Raw genomic sequence first — 23,742 nt, forward strand, 5'->3', positions numbered from 1 at the left:
TTGTCGTTATTTCTTTTTTCGCGGAAATAACATCCACCGAATGTTTTATTTTGAAGGTCACCAACGGGATGTAAATACTTGTATTCTGGCTAACTTAACTGACTTTTCCAGCTGCTCGAAGGACAGGGGAGAAATGGCTGATACCATAGCTGACACAAGACGGCTCTTCTCTAAGCCTCAGAATTTAAATGACGCTTATGGACCTCCAAGTAATTTTCTAGAGATTGATGTGAGCAACCCTGATACCATCGGGGTTGGCAGGACAAGATATACCACGTATGAAGTCAGACTGAAGGTGAGCCTGCAGTAACAAGTAGCCTTAAGCTAGCTACCTGAGCTACCTAACGTTATTCCTGTAGTCAAAGGAAGTATTGAGTTATTGACATCAGGTCCACCGCTGTCAAAAAGACGCGCGTGTGATAACGATGTCGATATTTAAATGTGTGAATGATTATCTACGAAGAGTAGGTGTTTGGTGCGAAACGAGTTAGCCAACGTTAGCAAGCGGGCTAGTAGCTCGTCAAACTAGCTACCGCTGGTTAGCTCGCTGACATTAAGCTAATGAGTTAACGTTAGTTACTGATGTTAGCGATGGGTCGAAGTTATTTGACTAAACGTTTTTAAGTGATCGAAATCTTTGTGCAACAATGTTAACAAGTACAAATACTTCAATGTCGTGTTTTCTACTCGTAACAGACATGTTGGTGTCGCTCTGCTAATGAAGGGAATTTGTTTACATTAGCTTCAAGTGTTTTTTTGTTTTTTTGTACCCATACACACAGGTCACATGGCTTCAAATAAAAGTGATATAACCCATTGAGCAAGCTGAACAAACGATGATGAAATGACTTCTCCTAAAAGTTCTTCTCGAACAGTTCAGAGTTGAACTCCAGCCACACCCCATTTTCTGACTGCAAAGAATAGATAACAAAATTGGTTACACTTAATGACCAACCTAAAAGACCTATATGACCAAAGGCTCTGCTTGCGCCTCCATGTACATATAATAATGCTATTTTAGTAGAGATATTGGTAGGTTTAAGAATGCTTTCGCTTGTCCTGACTTTACTGGTTATTCATCAAAAGTCATCCAAAGTAGTGGGCCAAAGGGGAACACAACACAGCATGTCAGCTTTTCTGGAACTTTAGACAGGATGTATGCATCCTCATCCTGTCCACTCTCTCCCACCCCCCTCAAAACATTTCCTTCCTCCTACTAGGCTGAAGAACGTGTAGTGGAGAACAGATGCTTTCATTCCATAGTGTGTAGTGTGGTCAATATGTCAATTTAACTGAAAATATACTTTTCCATGAGGTATTTATTTGTTCAGTGGACAAATACGACTTGTAAAAACATTTAGAACATGCATAGAAAAAAAGAAAAGAAAAATACCAAATCCACATACAAAGAATACATAAGAATAAAAACATAGAGTAAGAGCTGGGGGAAGCAATTGTGTTTAGTGTATACTGCTTGTGTCTGCATGTACATTCCTGTAAATAAGCATGTAGGTCTAAATGCTTGTGCTCCGCATTTGACTGTTGGCTGACACTGTCCCGAAGTTTGGCATTATTGAGCAATCGGAGAGGAGAATAACGGTTAGACAATCTTGGCTATTGCAAAATACAGATCCTGTGCCCATGATCATTCTAAATAATGACCAAAAAAAAACCTCTCCAGGTCCACTTACCCACATGTTTTGGAACTTTTGACCATATCACAGTCTTTATCAGCAGTTAAGTGTTTGTGATGAAGATTGTTTTACGGTTAAAAGCTCCTTCACCTGTGTTTCTAATGTCAAGACGAATTGTCAAGCTTAAATTAGGCATTCTTTCAGTACTCAGTTAAAATATGATTGGCTACAAGAGTCTTTATCCAACACAAACATATGAGAAAGTAGTATGATTATCTTTTATAATGGCACCATTTTCAGGACTTGACAACATTTTTTATTAAAAGACATTTGCACACTTTTTTTTCCATCATGTTTGTCACCAAACTAAATGTTGCATAACTTAATCCATTCCAGGACTCTACTGTATGCACTTTTAATGTGCTGGTTGTATTGAGTCTGAAATTGTCACGGTCTGATTGCCCAATCTCTTATCTTTTAAACTGTCATTTCAGTTAACTGACACCCCTGTAGTTAGTGACCTGAAGTATTTAGATTGGTGAGCAGCTCTAAAGTATTTATAGTTGCGCTTTACCTTAAAGAAATGGGTTGAGGGAAGAGAAGCCGTCTACAGGCATTAGCGTTGAATATAAGGCTACTGTACTTGATTAGCGTGTAATAATTAGCATATGCGTGTAATCACCATTATTGTGCACCTCATAGCCCTGTGTGACCCTGCTTTGCATAAGACCACAGAAGAAGCTGCGCATCCCTCACTTCCCAACAAACGTGGTGTCAACTTTGCTTTGCATCTCTCCTTCTCTTTTCTTCAGCTTTCTTTAGAAGCATTTTACTCCATCGCCAGCATGTTAAGAGTGTTAGCCACAATGCCTCGGCCTGGAATGCATAGACTGCGCTTTTGCTTTTTTTGTTTCCATCTTACTTATAATATTTAGAAACTTTAATTCTATCATGTCATTATGCTAGACAGTTTCTGTTTATAACTCCTTCCCTTGTCTCCAGTTCCCACTGCTGTCCTGCTATCCACCTCCAAATCGAGAGAGCCCTTGTGGCTGCAATGAGAGAGTCTGCCTAATCCTCTCATTGAGAGAATAGAAGAATGAAACAGGCCAGGGTGTGGGGGAGCTGGAGTTTATTCCCCATCCTTAGCCCCCCACCCATGGGAGGGCAGAAAGCCACCCCTCACCAGCCTTCATCCCATTGCCCACTTATCCCATTTCACTCCCAGCTGTGTGCAGTCAGTTGCCTAGTTCATAATGTGTTACTGAAGCCCCTTTGATAACTATATATGGTTGAATGTATAGTGGAAACACCACAGCAGATGCTATGTAATTCTAAAGTTTAGTTTGACTAATGTCAGCGTATGCATTTGGCTAGTGACTAAATGGCGGTGTTTGAATGTTCATCAAGTTAGTGGTGAAACGCACTGTGTAAAGATTGGGTTATCATGTGAGAATCCAACTGGTTGCGGTGGCCGTGAGGTTTAAAATCAATGGGATTAATCTACTTACTTCAGTCAGGTTTTTAAAGAAGAGGAAGCTAAATTTGTGGTGAAAGGAGGCGGATATCTCATTTTGCCTGAGCAGACTTGTAATGTCCAGAGTCGTGCTCAGACAATAGATTTTTGTTCTCGCCTAAATCCCTTCGTTTTAAGCGTAGTTTCTAAAATATAGACCACAGGAAAGCGGTAGCGTTTGTGTTCTTTCTTGTCTGCCTTTGCACATGTTTGTCTTGTTTTTAATGGACAGAGTTATTCCGCAGAGTAGTATCTTATCACTTTAATATTTTTGGGGGTTTCTGTTTTGAGAGGACTCCCTGAAGCAGCATACTGTATTTGTTTGGACCCTCAGCAAACAGGGGGTTAGAGTTGGTGGGTTTGAGGGGGAGGAAGGGTTGTTAGGTATTATCAAAATATCTAGTTTTTAGTTGGTTCCCATGTCATCCAGAGAGTACATTCAGGGGAGCAAACTTTGGGATCTCACGTTGTTTATGGATAGGAGTCCATAAAAGACCTCTTATAGCTCTGTCGCTCACTCTCACTCAGTCTTCTACCCCTCCTCTTCTCTTCTCCCATTGCTTCTCCCTCTCTTTCTTTCTCTTTTCCATTTGGGCTACGGGGCGGGTGCCTTTGGTCATTAATAAAATGGGGAGAGATGGGGAGTGTGTGTGGGGGGGGGGGGGCTTGTCAGGCACAGTCAAGTGTAATCCAAAGTCTACAGCATCCTCTTAGACAACTATTTTAATGGAAATAGGGAACATATTGTATCAAGGCTACCATATCCTACTTGAAATGACAGTATCAAAAGTGGGAGTTGATACTATGGCAACAAAGCAGCTATTTGCCAGCAAGGCGAGTTGGAGAGAGGGTAGGCTGTCAGACCGCAGGAGCTGGCGAGCGAGTGAACGAGAGTGTATTTGGAAAGGCGAGAGCAAAAGACCAAGCCCCAATGCTTTTGTTCCCAGTCTTTTTTACTCCCATTTGGGAATATGATGCAATGAGACAGTATTATGTTGCCATTTTTTATGCTATTATTCTGAAAGGAGAGTATATGGGAGAGGTAAGAAGAGGGCATGGGGAGGTTTAGGGTGCACACACTCAAACTTGACTTAATCCATCCTGCTAAAAGCTAATGCATGGTGGCCTTGAACTGCTCTCTCAGGAGATGAGTGATCTTAGTCCCATCTCTCCCTCTTTCTCTGTCTTGCTGTTTTTTAAGGGTCTCTTTTCAATGAGCCGAAGGTAGTGTATCCCACACATTATGAATCGCATGCTTTTCCTATGGATCGCCGATTTCACCTTGTACACGCCCAATGGCAAGTGAAGCTAGAAGGTTTAATACAAAGGAGGTATATCTAGCTTTATGGTCCTTATTTATAAAAATAAAAAAGATGCATCTTTTTTTATACCTGCTTTTATTTAACATGACATTCTTGTCTTTCTCTAAGTTTGGACAATGTATTTTTCCTCCCTTCAGCTAACTTAACGTTTTTCAAGGTTGTGTCCTTCCTCTTTTATATTTTATTCTCTCCTGTAGAAAGTGAGAGAGGCAAAGTGTGCCTTTTGTAGACAATTATTGAAATGCTAAGACCCGGCTGGGTGTGGGCTGGTCCCACCTCCCAATCACTGCAGGGGCCAGTAAATTGAGACACTTAGGCCCTGACCTTAAACCAGCCGTGAAGAAAACAAAATGCCAGGGAAACCTTATCTTTGACTCGTAGAGCTCTCACGCGCCGCCTCTTTCAGTGTGTGTGTGTGAGAAAGAGAGTGACTGAGACCTAATTTTTCAGTTCTGTCGTTTTCGTTCCTCCCCTTGTCCTGCAAGGCCAATCTCTTAATCACAGGGTTGGAGACGGCGAGAGGATTGAAAGGCCAGGTGACTTTCTTTCCTTACACTCGCACTGCTAGCTTCATTGTGTGGAGAAGAGTAGACCGGGTTCAACTGTGTGTGCGCATAAACAGACTTGAATGCCATGGGCTATTATATTTACATTGTTAACTGCGTGACTGGTCAAACCTCATACTTAACACCTGTGCGTGCATTCTTCATGTACGTCAGTGTGTGCTTGCGCGTGGTTAAGTGTTTTCTGTGTGCACATGATGGGATTAGAGTCACGGCGGTGGCAGATTACCTGTAACTGTGATCTGTTGTGGTGGGGATTAACTTTGCGGCGCTCCATGCTGTGAGGTAACATGACGCAGCGGGGACAGGCCGCGGTGAGAGGAGAGTGGAGTTAATGCTAGAGCGCTGGGGTGATAAAGCTAACATAATCCACTTCTCCTGTGACCTGAGAAAGAGAAAGAGGTGAGGGGCTCATTGACAACTTCACCTGGGGAGAACTTGATTTAAGTGGAAAAGAGAAGTTTCCAGCGCTGGTGAGTCACATAAAAAAAAACAGTGGGGGGAAGAGACCCGCAAAGTTCATAAAACGATGCCAGATACAAACTAATGCGTTTGTTTAGAGAAATAGCTGCAGGGCGAGTGGTGGTGGTTAAAAACAAATCTTGTGTCATGGGGTCAGAGTGAAACAGATTTTGTGTTACAATAAGCACTGAAGTTAGGCCCTAATTAACTAAGAGCAAAGCACATTTTTAAATCGGGTGGTATCCCATACATGGGTAATGTAACTATCCGCTTTCAAAACAAACAAAGCACAAGAAAAGAAAATAACAGTAAAACACAGGAGTTATAAAGGGACAGGATAACAACTGTTTCCTCTACAAACTACACTTCATTTAGAGTATCTCTCACACCTCTTCACACAAACTTGATCTCATAGAAACGCATAATATTTAAAATAAATATTGCCATTTGTACCCAAGTTATGTTTAATAGGAACATCTAAATACCTGAATTATACGGAGTGAAAGTTTAAAAAAAAAAGTAGTGTATGAGATGATGATAATAAAAGAACAGTCTGCTGTTACACTCCCTATTTGAGCTTGTTTTTCTATGTGCAAGGCAAGTTTATTTATAGAGCACAATTCGTACACAAGGCAATTCAAAGTGCTTTACAGCTACATAACATTACAAAAAGACAAATAAAATCATTCCATAAAAATAATCTTTAATTAATTATATTAAAAGCAAAGAGTGCAGATAAAATACTTTCAGTTGTCAAATAGAACCGTTTTCAGCCTGGATTTAAACATTGTCAGAGTTGAGGCCTGTCTCACATCTTCTGGAAGACTGTTCCAGATTTTAGCATAAAACTGAAATGTACTAGTCTTATCCCTAATTGTGTCTTCATCTAAAGTAATGTTGTTAGTTTATTAGGAACACCAAGCTTATAATATTGCTATGATATAACAGGCCTGCAATAAATCCAACCTTCGTAAGGTTGTGGTAATAGAAGTATGAGTAGGATGTAGTTTATGGTATACTTTACATTTTACAGATGTTTCTGTTTGCCTTCATTGACACAATTGAGTGGGGAAAAAAATAATAGAAACAACGCAATGCAATTTAAGAGCCCTACAAACTACATCCGCCAAATGGTATGCAATGCAGGACTGTTGCATTGCACTGCACTAGTTTAGCAAGGTGTTTATAATAGACTGGCACCTGAGTGTATACTGTGACATAAACTAGGATTCTCTTTCAATGATTTACGATGTGTCGGTTGAAAGGCAGCTCTCATTGTCATTATCTACATTTTATCAAACGAGTTTGCTCTTTCCAACCAAATCTGGGTAGGATCCATAATTTTTGACTGACGAGAGGAGAGAGCAAAGGGGGAATAAAACAAATACCTGCATTTTCCCCATTGAACCACCACAAGAGGAGCCTCAATGGCAGAACATCTGACTTATTATTGCAGAGCATGGGAAATAAAGAGGAAAAAGACTGAATGGGAAAAGACCACTCCTGCTCTCCCTCCTCCTCAATTAGTCCTGCACAGACCAGATGAAGCTCCCAACCCCTCTAGTTTTTCTGCTCTTCCTTTATGACCACGTGCACCCCCTCCCTCTGTCTTTTGTTCAGCCATTTACTCAGCCTTCCAGTTAACTCTCCAGCACAGTCAGTCGCCTGCTTATCGATCAGTCTGCAGCTCACTGTATTCATGCTGCACCTACTTGCTCAATTGTTTTTCTCTTGTGCTTCCTTCTTCCATGAATTCTGACCTTTTGTATATGTGGCCTGGCAATGAAATGCTCATTCACTCCCCCCTTGTTTGCGCATTGTTATGGGATGGCCATGTGCTGTCAGGACTATTGAAGAGATGTGGCATTGTGCCGTAATGTGCCGTTTGCTCAATGTTCTGTCAATGTCGAAACATTTTGCCCTTCTAATATGAAATTCACTCTCAAGTGCTTGTCAACAGTGGCTTAGACATATGCACACGTCTGTGCTTTGGTGTACAAGAACACACATAAAATGGCAAAAAGAATTGGAGTGCGATAGACCTTGGTGAGCAAAACGTAAGCGAAATGTTACATTTTTGGTTCAGTCTTTTTTTGTTTACTCGACATCGGGATTGAGAAAGTGGAAACAACTGATGTTGAATAAAATTACTTGGACATTGAATGGATTAACACAATGGTTACTTATTAGTTTTTTGTTGATCATAGAAGCAAATAATTGTAGTATTGATAATTTTATTATATTGACACACCATGTGGTGCATTATTACGTGCATAACGAAACATCAATTGTGGCAAGGAAATCCTCTTCATACTGCACATATAGTTATAGGCTGAAACATTTGTTTATCAAATTAGTCAATAATTTTGATAATTGCTTATTTTTATAAGGGGACAATTTCTTTATAAAATATATTTTAAAAATATATATATATATATATATATATATATATATATATATATATATATATATATATATATATAACAAGCTTGGTATCATTGCAATGTCCGTGTTATGTGATATCAGACAAAATGAGCAAACATTTTGTTCATGTCTGAGGAAGAAATAATAAATAGTTAAGCCCTAATAGTTGCATTGCTCCCATACTGACGTGTGTGTGTGTGTGTGTGTGTGTGTGTGTGTGTGTGTGTGTGTGTGTGTGTGTGTGTGTGGGTGTGTGTGTGTGTGTGTGTGTGTGTGGTGTGTGTGTGTGTGTGTGGTGTGGTGTGTGTTTGTGTGTGTGTGTGGTGTGTGTGTGTGTGTGTGTGTGTGTGTGTGTGTGTGTGTGTGTGTGTGTGTGTGTGTGTGTGTGTGTGTGTGTGTGTGTGTGTGTGTGTGTGTGTGGTGTGTGTGTGTGTGTGTGTGTGTGTGTGTGTGTGTGTGTGTGTGTGTGTGTGTGTGTGTGTGTGTGTGTGTGTGTGTGTGTGTGTGTGTGTGTGTGTGTGTGTGTGTGTGTGTGGTGTGTGTGTGTGTGTGTGTGTGTGTGCGTGCGTGCGCGCGCCTGCGCCTGCGCCTGCCCGCCCACAGACCAACCTACCAATCTTCAAGCTGAAGGAGTCTAGTGTACGGAGGCGGTACAGCGACTTTGAGTGGCTCAGAGCAGAGCTGGAGAGGGAGAGCAAGGTGAGCCATTGTGGTGAACTCGAAACAAAGGCTCTTGAGTACTTGGCTTATCAAATCAGCATATGACATTGATCACATGTGCAATGTTTTTATATGTGAGAGAAAGTTGTTAAAAGATCTTTGTAGTTTTTAAAAAAAATTTTTTTTAAAGATCTAAAAGTGGTCTGTGTTCTTTGTCCCGTCTGCTTTTTAGCCTTAGAAGTGGCCCATAATAATGTTCTCACAAGATCATTACAGTACATGATCACTGCAGGCTCATAGTTTTTCCAAAAGATTTGACTTTGCTAATTGTAAGCACTAAAATCCTCATTAATAAGCCATATATGCCTGTTTAACTGCTGTTGTACGATTGTCTGTGGATTGTTCTTTTATCGCAGGTGGTCGTCCCACCTCTCCCGGGAAAAGCTCTTTTCCGGCAGCTTCCGTTTCGAGGGGATGATGGGATATTTGACGACTCTTTCATAGAAGAGCGACGTCAGTCTTTGGAGCAGTTTCTCAACAAGTAAGCCTTTCCACATCTTGTCAGTCTTCCTCTGTTCCCTCCTCTACTTTGCCATGAGCTTAAAACAATTTATTTCTTCAGTTGTTTGCAGCTCTTGCCTTTTGTAGTGAAGTATTATTTTAACTCTCGAGAACAATAAAACACTTTGTGCAATAAGTGGATTCAACTTTTTCACTTCTCTCCATATTGTTAACAATCTGAACCGGCAGAGACAGGCAGGTCTTTTGCCTCACTATCCTCCTTAATTCTCTGTTATAATTACAAGAACAACCAAAGAGGACTCAAGTGTGCACCCCCACAACATAATTTTCCCACATTTGTTTTATTGTTGATGTGTAATTTATGGTAATTGCAGCTGAAATTACAGCGCGTGGTTCCATTGGATCGTGTGTGTACCTCTGCTTATTTTTGATCCAGCATGTCCTCATTTTCAGCTGTAGAACAATAAAAGTTACAGTGTGATTGTAATTATTTGCTTTGATTGCAGACTTGGCCATTATCTTTGTTTCATGTGCAAATGCATCAATGTTTCCTTTTGGAATATTAAGTGGTCCAAGACAGTTGAGAAAATTCTAATCCATAAATATGTTTTTTTTTTTCTTTTTTTTTTTTTTTTTTTATTAAAAGAAGACGAGAATGTGTTAGTAATTAAGATTGTTGTTGATCATATCATTGTTCACACTTCATACTGCCCGATGTGACTGGCAGCATTGTTTAATCTGTGATTGAGAGCATTGTGAAGAGGAAATGTTTTGGAATGGTAAAAAGAATTGTCGCTCTGAAGCAAGTGAGAGGGAGGAGAGGGGATAACCATCAGTTTTTGATTAGACTAGTCAAACATAATTCATGCTTCAGGTACAGAGGAAGGGCTTCAATCCTACTTTTAAAAAAGCAAGCAATCTCTTGACATTGTAGCATGCTTCCGCTGAACTTTGTCCTCGATGTCAACGTCTCAATTTCCAAAACCTATTAAACGGGGAATGTTGAGGAGCAGGCATGATCTCTCCAGTCATTGCCTTGGTATTAAACCACCGTCAATGCCTCCCCCGGGCCGCCTAATTTGTCTAAATATTTCCCGTAAGGTTAAGATGGCTGCATATGTACAATGTCATCATGTGATTTGTTCTGAGAAATTTACCATTTGAAAAATGGGATGCTTTTTGGGTCTCAGGTGCACGGGCTTGTTCTCGTTAAGCTCCTGAAGGGACATTTGGGGAAGTCTAATTTCAAAGTGGCTTTAACAAAGGAAAACACAGTCTCAATCATACAATATTTTCTGTATGATTCATACAGTATTTTTTGTGTGAATGGTAATGAAGGGGATAAAAAAATTGCAGATTAATTTAAGTAAATTATTAGAGAATAAAGATGGATGTGGGGGGGAGACCCATTCACCAAAGCCTCAATATAAAGTGAAGTTGTGTGTATGTCTCTGAAACAAGTGAAATCTACAGGTCAGGCCCGGTACTGCTAATCAGTAATGATGGTCAAAGTTTTCAAAATGTTCGTGAAACTCTTCATCTGACTCAGACCATCATGCGGGCTGTATCGACAACAACTAGATTTATTAATGGCATATTGATTACTAAAGATTGCAGAGATTGGATTGCAGCCTAGTGGTCAAGATGAATACTGTGTGCTCGGTTCAACTAGAGGCCTGTTATGTCTCCTAAACCCAGTCTAAACACCAACTCTCAGCACGTTCTGAGTTGTTTGTGTCAAGTATTTAATGTTCTTATAGAGACGGTAGAGTGACGCCAGGATAAAAGACGAATGACATGCAACAAAGGTCTCTTTCCCCTAGGCTACCAATATGCCGCAAACCCTTTTTGTGTAACGCTATTCTCCCACAATGCTTTGCAAAAAGGAAATGGAGAAAATAAAAGATAATAGTTGATGTTGAATGTTGTTTGTGAAATTGCAGGACCACCTTGGATAATAAAAATCATTATTTCAGTTCTTGATCAACATTAATTGGCAGCGTCATTCCCTGTTTATATAAAAAAGAAGAATGCATGCTATAAAAAGAAGTATACCGTACATACTGTTAACAATTTGCATGAAGTATGAAAATGAGACGCAGTGTATATCTACGCTGTTATTAAATAAAGGCAAAATTCCGAGTAGACTACCGTTTTTATCTTTTTAGGGGCGTGACCATATAAAAGCATTCTTTTTGATATTTTTTACTTCATAAGTCAGGTCGACATAGGCATCAATTGTAACTTGCATCAGAGCCGCATTTTGTGTAGTGAAGTGAATTTATAATGTCATGTATATTTGAAACATTGGAAGATGGTTGAGATGGTTGTTAAATGGTGCAGCCATTAAACAAATCAGTTGTGTTTTTGTTCTAATCCAAGCTGCTCTGTGCTTTGTTGACATAGTCTAACCAGCTGTGCATGCCTTTTTAGTGCATGTGTGCGTATCTCACCGGCCGCCCTTTTTATACGGCAGTTACAGCTAATACTATCAGCCCACCCTCTGGTTCCCCCCCTTGGTTATCACCGTTTTCGACACTGTTGCTGTTGTTTACACTGTTAGCGCTGCTACCACCGTTAGATACTATACAGACAATAGATTCTGATTTATTCTAGCAGTCCAGTGCCTCTGCCCGTCCTGTCCGTTCATGTGTGTGTGCTCCTGTTTTAAAGGTGCATTCTTGTCTCCTTGTCACAGTCTTTGAACTGGTCACTCAGGTTTCAAACATGCCTTTTGCTCTTGTGTGTTTCAGAGTGGCAGGTCACCCTCTAGCTCAGAATGAACGATGCCTGCACATGTTTCTACAGGACGAGTCTTTGGACAAGAACTACACCCCATCCAAAATCAGACAAGCCTGAAAGAAAAAAGATGGTTCTGCTTGGCCTGGTCTGACTCGGCCCTACTCAGTCCAGCTTGGCCCGACAACCCAAAGCTTTCTTCACTGCTCCACTGCTCTCAGACAATAAACATTTCAATGACAACTACCCCTCTCAGCGCCCTCCAAAATAATATTGTTCACTTCCTTTAGTTTAATTAGTAACCCTTATCGGTGTTGTTTTTCACTTTCTAATTGGAGTCAAGAATGTTCGACACATAACTGGTTGACAGTAATTTATAGTAGTTTCTTTTTATGTCTGGAAATGCCACTAACATGGATATATTATGTATTTATCATTTAGCTATGCCTTAGATATATTCATTTATAAAGAAACGGCATTCTATGTATTCAAAGCTCTTAAATCAAACTCAGTTTCATATATATATATATATATATATATATATATATATATATATATATATATGGCATGTTGCGCACTATGATTAGCAACTAAACAAACACATGCACATATAATTGATGGGCCTTTACTCTCAAATCGCACTTAGTTGATCCTCTCTTAAAAAGGAAACATTTGTGTGTATCGACCAGCACCTGCCCAGTTATCACAATAATTTTTTTATTACGAAAGAAGTAATTTACACAGAGGGAACTGCAGTATTTCTACTGGCTATATGCATTTTGAGATTTGTATACTGCTGTGCCATTTTTGTTTATTTTGAAGATTTTCCAATAAAATAGGTGAAATGTCTCCACCCATGATTACATTTGTTGATTTGGACTGTTGACCTTTCAAACAAGATGCCACAAACAGCAGTTAACCCCAAATGTATTATTCCATTACTTATTTAATGAATACATAATCTGTCATCTTCATCACACAAAAAAGTTTATAGAAGTTTATTTAAATTGTCCTGAGTGTTTATTTAGAATAGAGTAGGCTACTTCTACAGGGGAGTCTGTAACCCTTTATGATAAGGGTGCAAAACACATGCATAAGTAATCCCTAAGTAATTAATTACTCTTCATCACTTACTGCATGGATTATTGCAAGATGTATCATGCTCAAGTCAAACTTTATAATAAATAATGATTGTTAATGTTAAATGAGCTTGAATCCTGGAGGCCTGATTAGTCTCTGAAAACAAAACGGTACTTGTTCTGTACTTCTTTACACTAATACTTTTGGTGAATTTACATTAACAATCGTTAATCCCTTTTTTCTGTGTGCCACTCTAAAGCTTAGGAAATGTAAAAAGTGAGCCTGATCAAATGCATGGATCTGAAATGCCTTTTTTCTTTTTTATATGTAACTTGGTTCCAGCTAATTTGGTGGCAAATAAATTAATGTATCAACATTTTAAAAGGACACTCCTTAGTTGCATAAACTCAGGTTCTTAGACATGATATATCTTGCATTAAAGTGTCTATTCATTATTAGTTACATGTGTGTGTGTGTGTCCCTTATAGTATTACTGGGAAATCTTTTGAAATTATTCTTTACATTGATAACACACTTTAGCTCTGAGAAGAGCATCACCATTATGTTTCAGCTGGTAGTTTTATATTTGTAGGTTATTTGAAAGCAGTTTAATTCAGTGTTTTATTCATTTGGTTACAACTCTAAATAGTTATAACTCCATATATTTACAACAGAATAAAACATCACAGGCCACAAACACATTTCCAAGTGCTGAATATGTTTATCCAGTGTTAGTGCGTAACTTCAACAAGTCCATCTAAAAACAGACTCTAACAGGACGCACCAACACAAAAAGGACAGTTACCACTTAAATACAACACCATCTTCAGATGAATGTAGTTTTACAGTCAGGAGGCAACGCAAGCATATCCCTAAAAAGTCTTTCCCACTTAATGCTTCATAGAGTTGGCGCCTCTTCTTCTTTGCCCCGTGCGTTTGGTTTCAGCACCAGATCGAGGGACAGCGATTCACATCCCCCATTACGCATGCGTCATCTTTTTTTCTTTCTTCTTCTTTCTCTTTTGGTTTCCTCCATTGGGATTGATCACAGCAATTAAAGACTAAATTGGTCGTCAAGCTCATTGGTCTCACAGACACTCGAAAAACGTCTTAATATATAACATTTCTTTGTCAGACATACTTGGCACATGCTCTCCGGAGTCTTTAGGCGATATGTAAAGATGGGCTGCCTGTGCCCACAACAGAGACTGTAGTTGTTCAGTATCACACAGGTAATTATAATGAAAGTTACAGGCTATTCTTTAACTAGAGCAACTGTTAACAGGCTACTTGGTGAATTCGGCTGTGTTGCAGTCAGAGCGTAGGCCTCAATAGGCCGTTTTTAAGACCGCCTCAGAGATGTAGTGCTCAGCAATAATTCAACCCCACGGTTACACCTGCTGTTATTTGACGTTCTATCAACTGATGAGTGGGTCTCTGGGCCTTAAGTGCAAGTCCTTTCAAGATGGCGAGATTTCATATATCGCTGGATTTGTACATGTCGGAGAGGAGCCTGGTGATGGGGACGTTGCCGATGGTCTTCTTGAAGAACACCTCCTCTATGGTGGACGGGCCCACCGAGCGGAGCGCTGGCAGGAGCAGGAGCAGCTTTCCGAAGCGACACGGCTGAGTCGGGTATCTGAAACACGTCACTGGGTCAAAAACAGCCTCTCTCCGGTTCTATGTGCAGGAGTCTATGATAAGCTATCCAATTAACACACACCTGTGATACAAATAGCAGCTAATTAAAAACAAGGTTCCAGCCTCGCACCTGCTCACAATTACAGTGACGTATTGCCTTATTAACTTTATGATGAATCTGGCTGCTAATATCTGCAGAAGAAGGTTCAACATAGGCGTAAAATATGATAGAGATTGATTGAATGGATTTTACCTAGTGTGTATGTAGCTGTTGAGAGTGAGCTGTGCCTCGTCTTGGAGTGCAGCAATGGCGCTGGCGTTGCGGAAACTTCTTAACTCGGTGTTGCCATGCGTCGGAACTAAAGATAGAGAAAGGGTTTTTAGATATCAAAAAGGTGTTGTATTACACGAATAGGGACATGCATTCATTGCTAAAATAACGTTGGCTCCTTTTGTTCCCTCTCCAGAATTGAGTTTAGGCAGCAGAAGCTTCAGGGCACTTTTATGGAAATAACAACTTTCGGTAAAATATATGTTTAACCTTTGTTCGGTTAAATTAGCAAACGGTAAAATGCCAATTAAGAGAAAAGCACTCACCGGCTTTAAATGTCACGATGCATTTCAAACAGGCGAACTCTGTGGCATCGAGACGCATCTGCCTGAATCTGGTTACCACCTCTTGAAGTGCTTGTATCTCAGATATGATCTTATTCATCCGCTGAGACTCTGTGTTGTCGGTGTTCATTCCTACGAATGCATATGGAGACAATGTCATTATGCAGGACAACATTATATGCAGTCACTCACTGATTGTGTTAGTTAGCGCGACACAAGCCGCATGTCGGTGATCTGTAGCAGATCCGCTTTCTCGCCTTGTTAACGTACCAGAAACAGCCAGAAGAGTCGTAGAGTCCACCGGAATGGCCCATTGCGCGATGCCCAGAACAAACAATTCTCTCCAAGCGTCCTCCAACAGAATCAGCTGCAACGAGTAAGAGTTGTGGTAAACTGCACACCACAATTGATACATTGATTGATTGAATGTTAAGCCTTTAATATCATACACTCGTGCTTAAGGAAGGATATGTTCTTATGTTGCGCATAGTTTGTTTGGTAATGCTTGTGAAAGCTCCAGATTTTAACATCATTTTGACGTACATGTTATCAAATCAAAAATATCCTAAACGTCAGTTGGGGACCGAATCGACATCTGACAGTTGTTCACGCCTGTTGCTCATTTTGAAAATGTCCTACGGGATAATATTTGGGCTCCAAAGCATACCTGGTCAGACAAGGGCAGGGTGGAGAATGCGGGGACACTCTTTGCCCACTTGATGCTCATGAAAAGGAGGCGCGCGGCTGACTCACACACAGACTCCGTTGCCACCTCGTAGAGGTACAGCGGGGTGCCGCTGAACTTCATGGGGATACTGGAGGAAGTGAAAGAGGTTGTCATTATCACCATCATGTATCAGTTTATGTTAGAAGGAAACACAGTTCACAGAGTGGTGAACAACAAAGGTCAAATTCCAAGCCCCAGCACCTGGTTTTATAATTATTAGTATTACTTGTGGTGGATTTACACTAAGAAATAGGCGGATTTGCTGCTAAATCGGAACAAGAATTTCAACTTCTAACCCTTACGGAGAAATCTGTAATCCTATAATAACATTTTGGAAGGCTATTATACAAATACCCACCGAGAATCAAAAAATAATAAAGGAATTGTATATTCGGATAAGTCTAAAGTACATGAAATGCTTTATGTTAAATACAAACTCTAAGTAAAGTTATCGGTACACTGGTAACTAATTGTTTTGAGGTAGAACATTACTTCTAAGATAAGGACAATGTAGGTATGTAATGCTGGAAGAAAAGAAAAAAAACGTACAAAATATACCTTCGGGGTGGGCTGTGCCAGACCCACGATGGCCTGTCTTTCTGGTGTTGTGGCTACTGCGCTCATCTCCAGGTTGTGAGGCTCCAGTTGCGTGACCGTGGTGAAGAAGGGAGGGCCGGCCAGAGAGGATCCTGGGAAATGGGTCGACGATCCGTTCACCTCTTTGTGGCCTCGGAAATATAGGGCGACTTGTTTGCGGATGGTGGAGGTCCGGGGCCCCCTCTCGTGTTGAACGGCTGTGAAACGGGACAGCGAGGACATAGTGAAGGAATGATCTCTGTTGGAGTGAATGGCTTGTTTGAATTTTATATTTTATATATAATTTCGTAGACTATAGTGAAGTGTATTTAATTTAACTAAATACCGTCTTCCTGAAATGTAAGGATACATATGTGATCTATCAATGCTGTATAATGGCATCCCGTTTTCAACAAGGTAACACGTTAAGGTGGCCTAATCACCTTAACTTGTTACCTGTTACTTATGGTCAGCCTTATTACAGAGCAATAATACACTTGTCAATGCGGGTTTCCCACCTCCAACCCAAATGCCACTGCATGGCGTGTCAATGGCCAACGTGATAATTCAATTAGAGCCATTTACCGTCTTTATTCATGTTCACTTCTAGACACTTTTTCAAACGGCACGCTCGGCACTGGTTTCTGTGAGTTTTGTCTACGGGACAGCCACCCTGAGAAAGAAAGAGGGAGGGGGGGGGGGGGGGGGGGGGGGGGGGGGAGAGAAAGGGAGAGAAACAGACATCAGTTGAATTTCTCTCATCTTGCACAACCGAAGGTTTCTTGCTATTATCTTCCTGGGAGGCCAATCTGAAGGTGAGAGATCGGGCTATTATCGTGTAGTTATCGACCTGCTCCCCTGTGGCTCCAGTGGACTCCTCCCGAAGGATAAGTACTATATCCCGCCCTCTGCTGCCTAAATCCTCGTCTACGAGTCATCACATTAGATTGGATTACATCTGGTATATTATAGCAGCGCGGTGTTTATCCCAATACTTAATGGTCCAGGCATGACACAATTAGGCTCATCAAATGAGACTTAACACAGCGCCAGGAGGTAAAAGCAAATACAATCTGCGCGTAAAATGCGCATTCTGTGCGTAAAGCTGGAAATGTTTTTTGGATGAGGACCAGGAAAGTCGTGTACCTAAAACAATGCGTCTAATAACAATGATTAATACAACATTATCTCGATTCAAATACAGTGAATGTGGATCACTGATAAAATATCACTGAGTGAATTATAAGACGCAAATCACTACAATGTCCTGTGATTGCTTATATCTCCGCAACTTGCTTGATTGTTCCCAACATAATGTATAACGACACAATCAAAAATGTACTAACGTATAGAGTGTGCCCCTTTGCCACACATACATGCAGTGGAAAGGAGAATAAGAAGAACTAAGAAGGCCTCACCTGAGAGCCAGATTTACAGACGTACGTCCTGTTTCTGCGGATGCCCTCTTGAAGAATCCCGAGCAGCCGTCACAGGCGTAAACACCATAGTGTTTACCCGAGCTGCGGTCTCCGCACACTTTGCATGGGATGTCCAGAATCCGACCTGAGAAAGGCCCAACTTCAATAAGATGCCGTTCACTGAAAAATCCCTCGGCTAAATTTTAAATGAATAAAATGTCATGCCAAATTGTTACTTTTGCTTTTAGTGAATATTGCACATCTGGATAAATTGCAAGAACAATTTCCAAAGTGAATACAACACTTAAGAAAGTGATTGCTTTACTGAGTTTTGCAGTTCAGTTCAGTAGTTCAGTAAAGCAGTTTAAATTGGCACTGTGGACAAATAGTAACCCCCAAAAATGATCTCGTTTTAGACGGTTTACACTGTGGAGCTATATGGACACATTGTCCTACAATTTACTTTTTACCGACACCCCCACAAAACACACACACACACACACACACACACTGGACAGCGCCCCGCGCTTCGGCCGAGCATGGGAATTCACGGTGCACATTTCAAGAATAAAGTCCGGTGGGAAGCGTCATATCTGAGCTCTCTAAAACAATGGCCCGAGGGTTCACAATGGAGACATTAGGGGAAAGTGTTAACTTAATGATTTTCCCCCATTGAACCTCGTCTGACTGCCTGGATCTCGACAAGCTGCCAACTCCCCTTCATAATGGGACTCGACAGCTGCTTTATTCCGCAGGTCTATAGGCCCCAGGATTAGGGAGTGACACTGCACCACGAGAATAATGCTCACCAACTCGTTTCACCAACTCAAATGAAGTGTATGTAAATCGACCCCGGTGTAGATGAAAAAATGTGATTTTTTTTGTGTGAAGATTTTGTATTCAAATCTATTAAAAAAGAAATATATTTGTATGTAAATGAGAGAGTCTTTTTTATTCTGGAGGGAAAAGCCGTCTATGTAATTACACTGACGTTTTTGCCACCTGCTCATTGATTCACCAGTGACCCGTCAAAAAGGGTAGCATGGGAATAACTACTGAGCAGCAAAAACAATGACTTCAGGAGGAGAATTATAGGGCTTCAATTGCCAGATTATTAAGAATCAGAAGGCCATGTTGGCTATTTAAATGTTGGCCACAGCCGTGTAATTGCAATAAGATAGAGAGAACCAACTTTTTCTGTAGCATTAATGTCTTGAAAGAGTTTGGCCTGTTAAAAGTCATCTTTTCATCACGGGAGTAATTATAAAAAAATCAACTTTATAGCTTGAATAAATTATATCTGCACTAGCAGTTGTCTATTGGCCAAGTATAATCCCATACTTTATTTTAATGAATGATACAAATGTTGGCTGTAGTTATTATATATGACAGATTAACAGTATTTAAGGAACCAACGCTCAGCGAGTCAAGTGCTTTTGCGCACCCCCAAAATATTTGTTTTAGGCGTATTTATGACGAAACGTGCAAACGGATTGTATTTTATTTGAAACTGTAGATTGCTGAGAGTCAATTAAATAAAATGGCGCATCATTTTGTTGTGAAGGGGGCAAATGTATTTAATTTCCCGCTGTGGGGGTCCAATTCGTCTCTATTGTGTTGAGTAATTGCTAGAAGATAAATGGCATATTCTATTAACGTAATCACCATCATGGCCAAAAGAACTGGAAATAAACTTAGCAGGAAAGGTTTTTACTGGCCACCCATAATGTGGGTATGAGAACTGCGGCGAAGTTGTATTGTTCTTTGTTTTATTCTAATTTTAAACATTGTGGTTATTATCAGTACAATCTGAACACATTTAAGCACTTACATGATAAAAACCACAGAAGCAACAGTATGACGTGAATAACACGTGTGAACAAGGTAAACAATACTGAAAGAAACACAATATACAATTAATAGAAATGTCCTATCTTTTGAAACGCAACAATAATATATACTTTAGGCCTAACTCTAACTGCGATTTAATTTTAGATTTATTGTGAGGCCCAACAGAGAGATAACTGCAAAGGTTAAAACAAAAATCCAATTTAATGTAAAACCTTAAACCACTATAACATCTTCAATATCACACGAAAGATATTCAACAATTGTATTCAAAACTACTAAATGCATTTGTGAGTATTAATATATAAAGAATTTTCTTTTTAACAGTAGTACAGAAATGCACGGTATAGCAGACGTATGTGCGCTTTTAATTAATTTGTCTAAAATAGCAAAACAGTAAAGAGTAGAAGCTCATTAAAGCTTTAACATCGTGTATCAGTGATTAAATATCTCGCTGTTGATATTTTCTTTAAAGAAGTTGCTGTAAATTAGTTTACAGTCAACAAGTGGCATCTCGGAGCATGGATGCTATTTATTTTCCTTTTGAAAACTTGGTCCACTTTACAAAAAGTACGTTTCCAACTTGTCAAACTGAGGCCGCTCTAATGACCGGTCGTGGACACACGTTTACGCAGCCGACTGTGTGTGCTCGGAAAAAGGAAAAGCTATTCCCCACGCATCACTACTCACACGAATGCAACACTATGAGGAACGCACCGGCTTAATGATTGTAGCTCGCGTGCGGCAGGCTTTATGATCATGTTATACATTCCATGTCAGAGAAAGGACCACTAGACCACTTGTTCTAACACCGGACAGCTCGATATTCTCCAGCAGCAGGAAAGAGAACACTTACTTGATTTGACATTCAGAATATCCAGACAGCCACTTGTTGAGCCGGCGGGTTTGCTCATCGTGAACACTCGACTTAATAACAAAGTTGTGGATGAAAAATGTCCTATTTCTCTTCTCGTTCTTGGTGGAAATAAAACAATCAAACTCGTGAAACCGCAGCACTTTCCTGGACGTCTTTACCGACGGCGATGAGATCAGCAAGTCAATGTCCCGAGTTGCCCAACTTGACAGAGTAGATCGTCGACCGACGAGCCCAAATTAAGATGCACAATTGCACATTGTATCGGACAACCTTCGCCTCCGATGTGCAGGGTCCCTGTGCGGAAGGAGAACCGGACTTTAGCGACCGGTTAACGGCGTCAGCAGCCCTCCAGCTCTGGGAGCGACAGCCGGTGTATAAAAGTTGGAGTTGGAAAAACGCAGCCCGGAGCGCATCCGACGGTGCAAGCCGGTGTGAAAAGAGAACAATTAAATTTCGGATATTCTGACAGGTGCAAGCTTGTTAAAACCCGGACACGATGTGACTTTGTGGTGCGAGATCCTCAAATAAGCCTTGGTAATATTTATGAGAAGTGTCAGGGGGAGGCTGGAGGGTGGAGATCTCTACTTCCTTCATCCACTTGGCTTTCTACTCCAAACTCCAGCCTGACGTCACTGGCGTGTGAGCGAGTGTGTCCTTGTATGTGTGAGTGATCGTGTGTATGTGTGAGTGATCGTGTGAATGTGTGTGCAAGTGAAGGGCAATGCCTTGCTCATGGATAAAGAGCCATTGCAAGCAAAAAAAGACACGTGTTGCACGCATAATTTCTGCTACATTTAGATTGGTTTTAGCTCCAGAATTATTTATTTAGGCGCAAATTCTCCGAATAACCAACTCAAAAGACTTAAGCATTAATAATCCCAATATAAACCTTATCTAAAAACTAGTGCTGGGCAAAGATGAACAAAACGAATCGATTAATCACATGATTTTTCTGTGATTAACAGCGATTAATCGCATTATGCGCAAACAATCAAGAATGAATTAAAAACTAGTGTATTACACACTTTCATTTTAAAGTAATGTTATCAGAACAATATAACAGACACTCTCATAGCAAGAGCAAGTTAACATACAGTAAATACAGGTCTAGCAAATAAAAATAAAAAAACACAGCTGGAATTTACTGTGCGGGGGACTTTTAGTCTGTCGAGCCTCTGAAAAAATAAACACTTTCAGTGATGCAGGTTGAGTTGAGTTCAGGTTGAGTTACACTGACCCCGCCGCCATCTTTGTAGTCCGCTCCGTTTTATACAAATCAACGGTGCGTCTTGAGGCTCATACGTCTTTCGTTGTGTTTCTGGACGCTCCTCAGACCGACCTCTTCCTCTGCAGGAAGCGGCCTGCAGTCCGCTGCTCTCCACTTGGCCGAGGCATGTGTTCATTGTTTCTGCGTCAGTTTATCGACAGTTCTTCCGCTCGCCGCATCCAAAGTAGTCTGCCGATGTTTCGCTCCACTGGTTGTTTGGTTAGCTAGGTAATGCTGTGTGACGCCTTTAAGACGTAGGCTAACGTTACTTCATGCTCGTAGTCCTCCGGTAAAGAGATAACTCTAGTTTGCGGCTGTATGTCTGGACACTCAGGTGAAGGTGAGCTGTCAACTGATCACCACCTGGTGGTGAGTCGGATCAGATGACGGCGGAGCCGGCTAGAAACGTGTATTGAGGGTGAACTTCAACGTCTGGCGGAGGATCCTCCCATATTAGTGTGTGTATATATATATACATATATATATATATATATATATATATATATATATATATAGGAGTTGTGACCAAATATATATAGTTATCAAGCTCCTCTTTTATGGAACCAGCTTCCACTTTCAGTCCGGGAGGCAGACACAGTCACCTCATTCAAGAATAGACTTAAGACTTTCCTCTTTAATAGTGCCTATAGTTAGGGCTGAATCAGGTTTGCCCTGGTCGAGCCCCTTGATATGCTGTTATAGGCTTATAGGCTGCTGGGGGATGTTTTAGGATACACTGAGCACCTCTCTCCTCTTCTCTCTCTCCTTATGGATGAATTTACATGACTCCATTGCATCTTACTAACTCTGCTTCCTCCCCGGAGTCTTTGTGACTTCACATCTCTGGCGGTGTCTGATGCCTGGTGAGTCAGCCTCCCGCGTTGGCCCTGCTGATGCCCCGCCCCCTCCTCTCTACTTTCTTCTGTTTCATGGATTGGAGGTCCATTCATACATTGTCATATTCATGTAATGCGTTTATGTAACTCTGTAATGCTGTTCATTCTGTACACATGACATCTATTGCATCTGTCCATCCGGGGTGAGGGATCCTCCTCTGTTGCTCTCCTGAAGGTTTCTTCCCTTTTTTCCCTGAAAGGTTATTTTTGGGGACTTTTTCTTGATCCGATGTGAGGTCCTGGGACAGGGATATCGTATGTGTACAGATTGAGGCACATTTGTAATTTGTGATATATATATATATATATATATATATATATATATATATATATATATATAAAATAAAAACACAATTCCAAATATCACATCGCATTGCATATTCAAAATATATCAACAAATGGAGCTGAATTGAAGAAAACCTTCCAGTTAGAACCGTAAAAGATGTCAGGAATGCTGAGTTATATTGTTTGATCGCCATGAGAGGGGTGGGGCGGTTATGGGGCTCAGACGTAAAAAAAAAAAAAAGTGTCAATGCTCCTCATTTCCTGCATAAGTGTGTCTGGTTACACATGCAATCCTTAAGATTAATGGACTGCTTGGGAATGTGTTGGTTCACTATAGACACTCATCAATCACAAATATAAAAAATAAGGAAGAAATTGTTTTCATTTTGGCTACATTAATGATTTATTGGATAGTTGTTCACATATTAAAACTGCAAAAATAATAATTTGTCATCACTGTCTAAGGTTGTTGCATGTCATCAATCTGTCTTTCCTTTTGTCAATGTGTTAATTCAAAGCTCGTTTTGAGCTTCACTAATTACAGTGTTTTTCAACCTGTTGCACGTGTTAAGCCTGTTATGTTGGCTTATTTACAAGTGTCCATCAAAGGGTTTGCCATCAAATGAGTTATTTAATTGGCGAGTAATACACAGACACACAAACACATACT

The 23,742-nt window shown here is 40.5% G+C and overlaps 2 protein-coding genes across 2 annotated transcripts; one reads left to right on the plus strand and one right to left on the minus strand.

Annotated features, from left to right (window-relative positions):
- Nucleotides 1–91: 91 nt before the first annotated feature.
- snx3 (sorting nexin 3) lies at nucleotides 92–12,703 on the plus strand. Its single transcript, XM_034527357.1, has 4 exons — nucleotides 92–295; nucleotides 8,525–8,620; nucleotides 8,998–9,122; nucleotides 11,857–12,703. Exons 1-4 carry the CDS (start codon nucleotides 134–136, stop codon nucleotides 11,960–11,962), a joined length of 489 nt encoding a protein of 162 aa, XP_034383248.1. The 5' UTR covers nucleotides 92–133; the 3' UTR covers nucleotides 11,963–12,703.
- A 1,695-nt stretch (nucleotides 12,704–14,398) lies between these two features.
- nr2e1 (nuclear receptor subfamily 2, group E, member 1) lies at nucleotides 14,399–20,661 on the minus strand. Its single transcript, XM_034527916.1, is given in 11 exon segments — nucleotides 14,399–14,561; nucleotides 14,817–14,922; nucleotides 15,161–15,310; nucleotides 15,449–15,545; nucleotides 15,846–15,977; nucleotides 15,979–15,993; nucleotides 16,464–16,699; nucleotides 17,067–17,154; nucleotides 17,900–17,943; nucleotides 17,946–18,044; nucleotides 20,604–20,661. Coding segments are annotated over 11 exon segments (1,188 nt in total).
- Between the last annotated feature and the right edge of the window lie 3,081 nt (nucleotides 20,662–23,742).

This window comes from Cyclopterus lumpus, chromosome 24 (assembly GCF_009769545.1).
Source record: "Cyclopterus lumpus isolate fCycLum1 chromosome 24, fCycLum1.pri, whole genome shotgun sequence".
Lineage (NCBI taxonomy): Eukaryota > Metazoa > Chordata > Actinopteri > Perciformes > Cyclopteridae > Cyclopterus > Cyclopterus lumpus.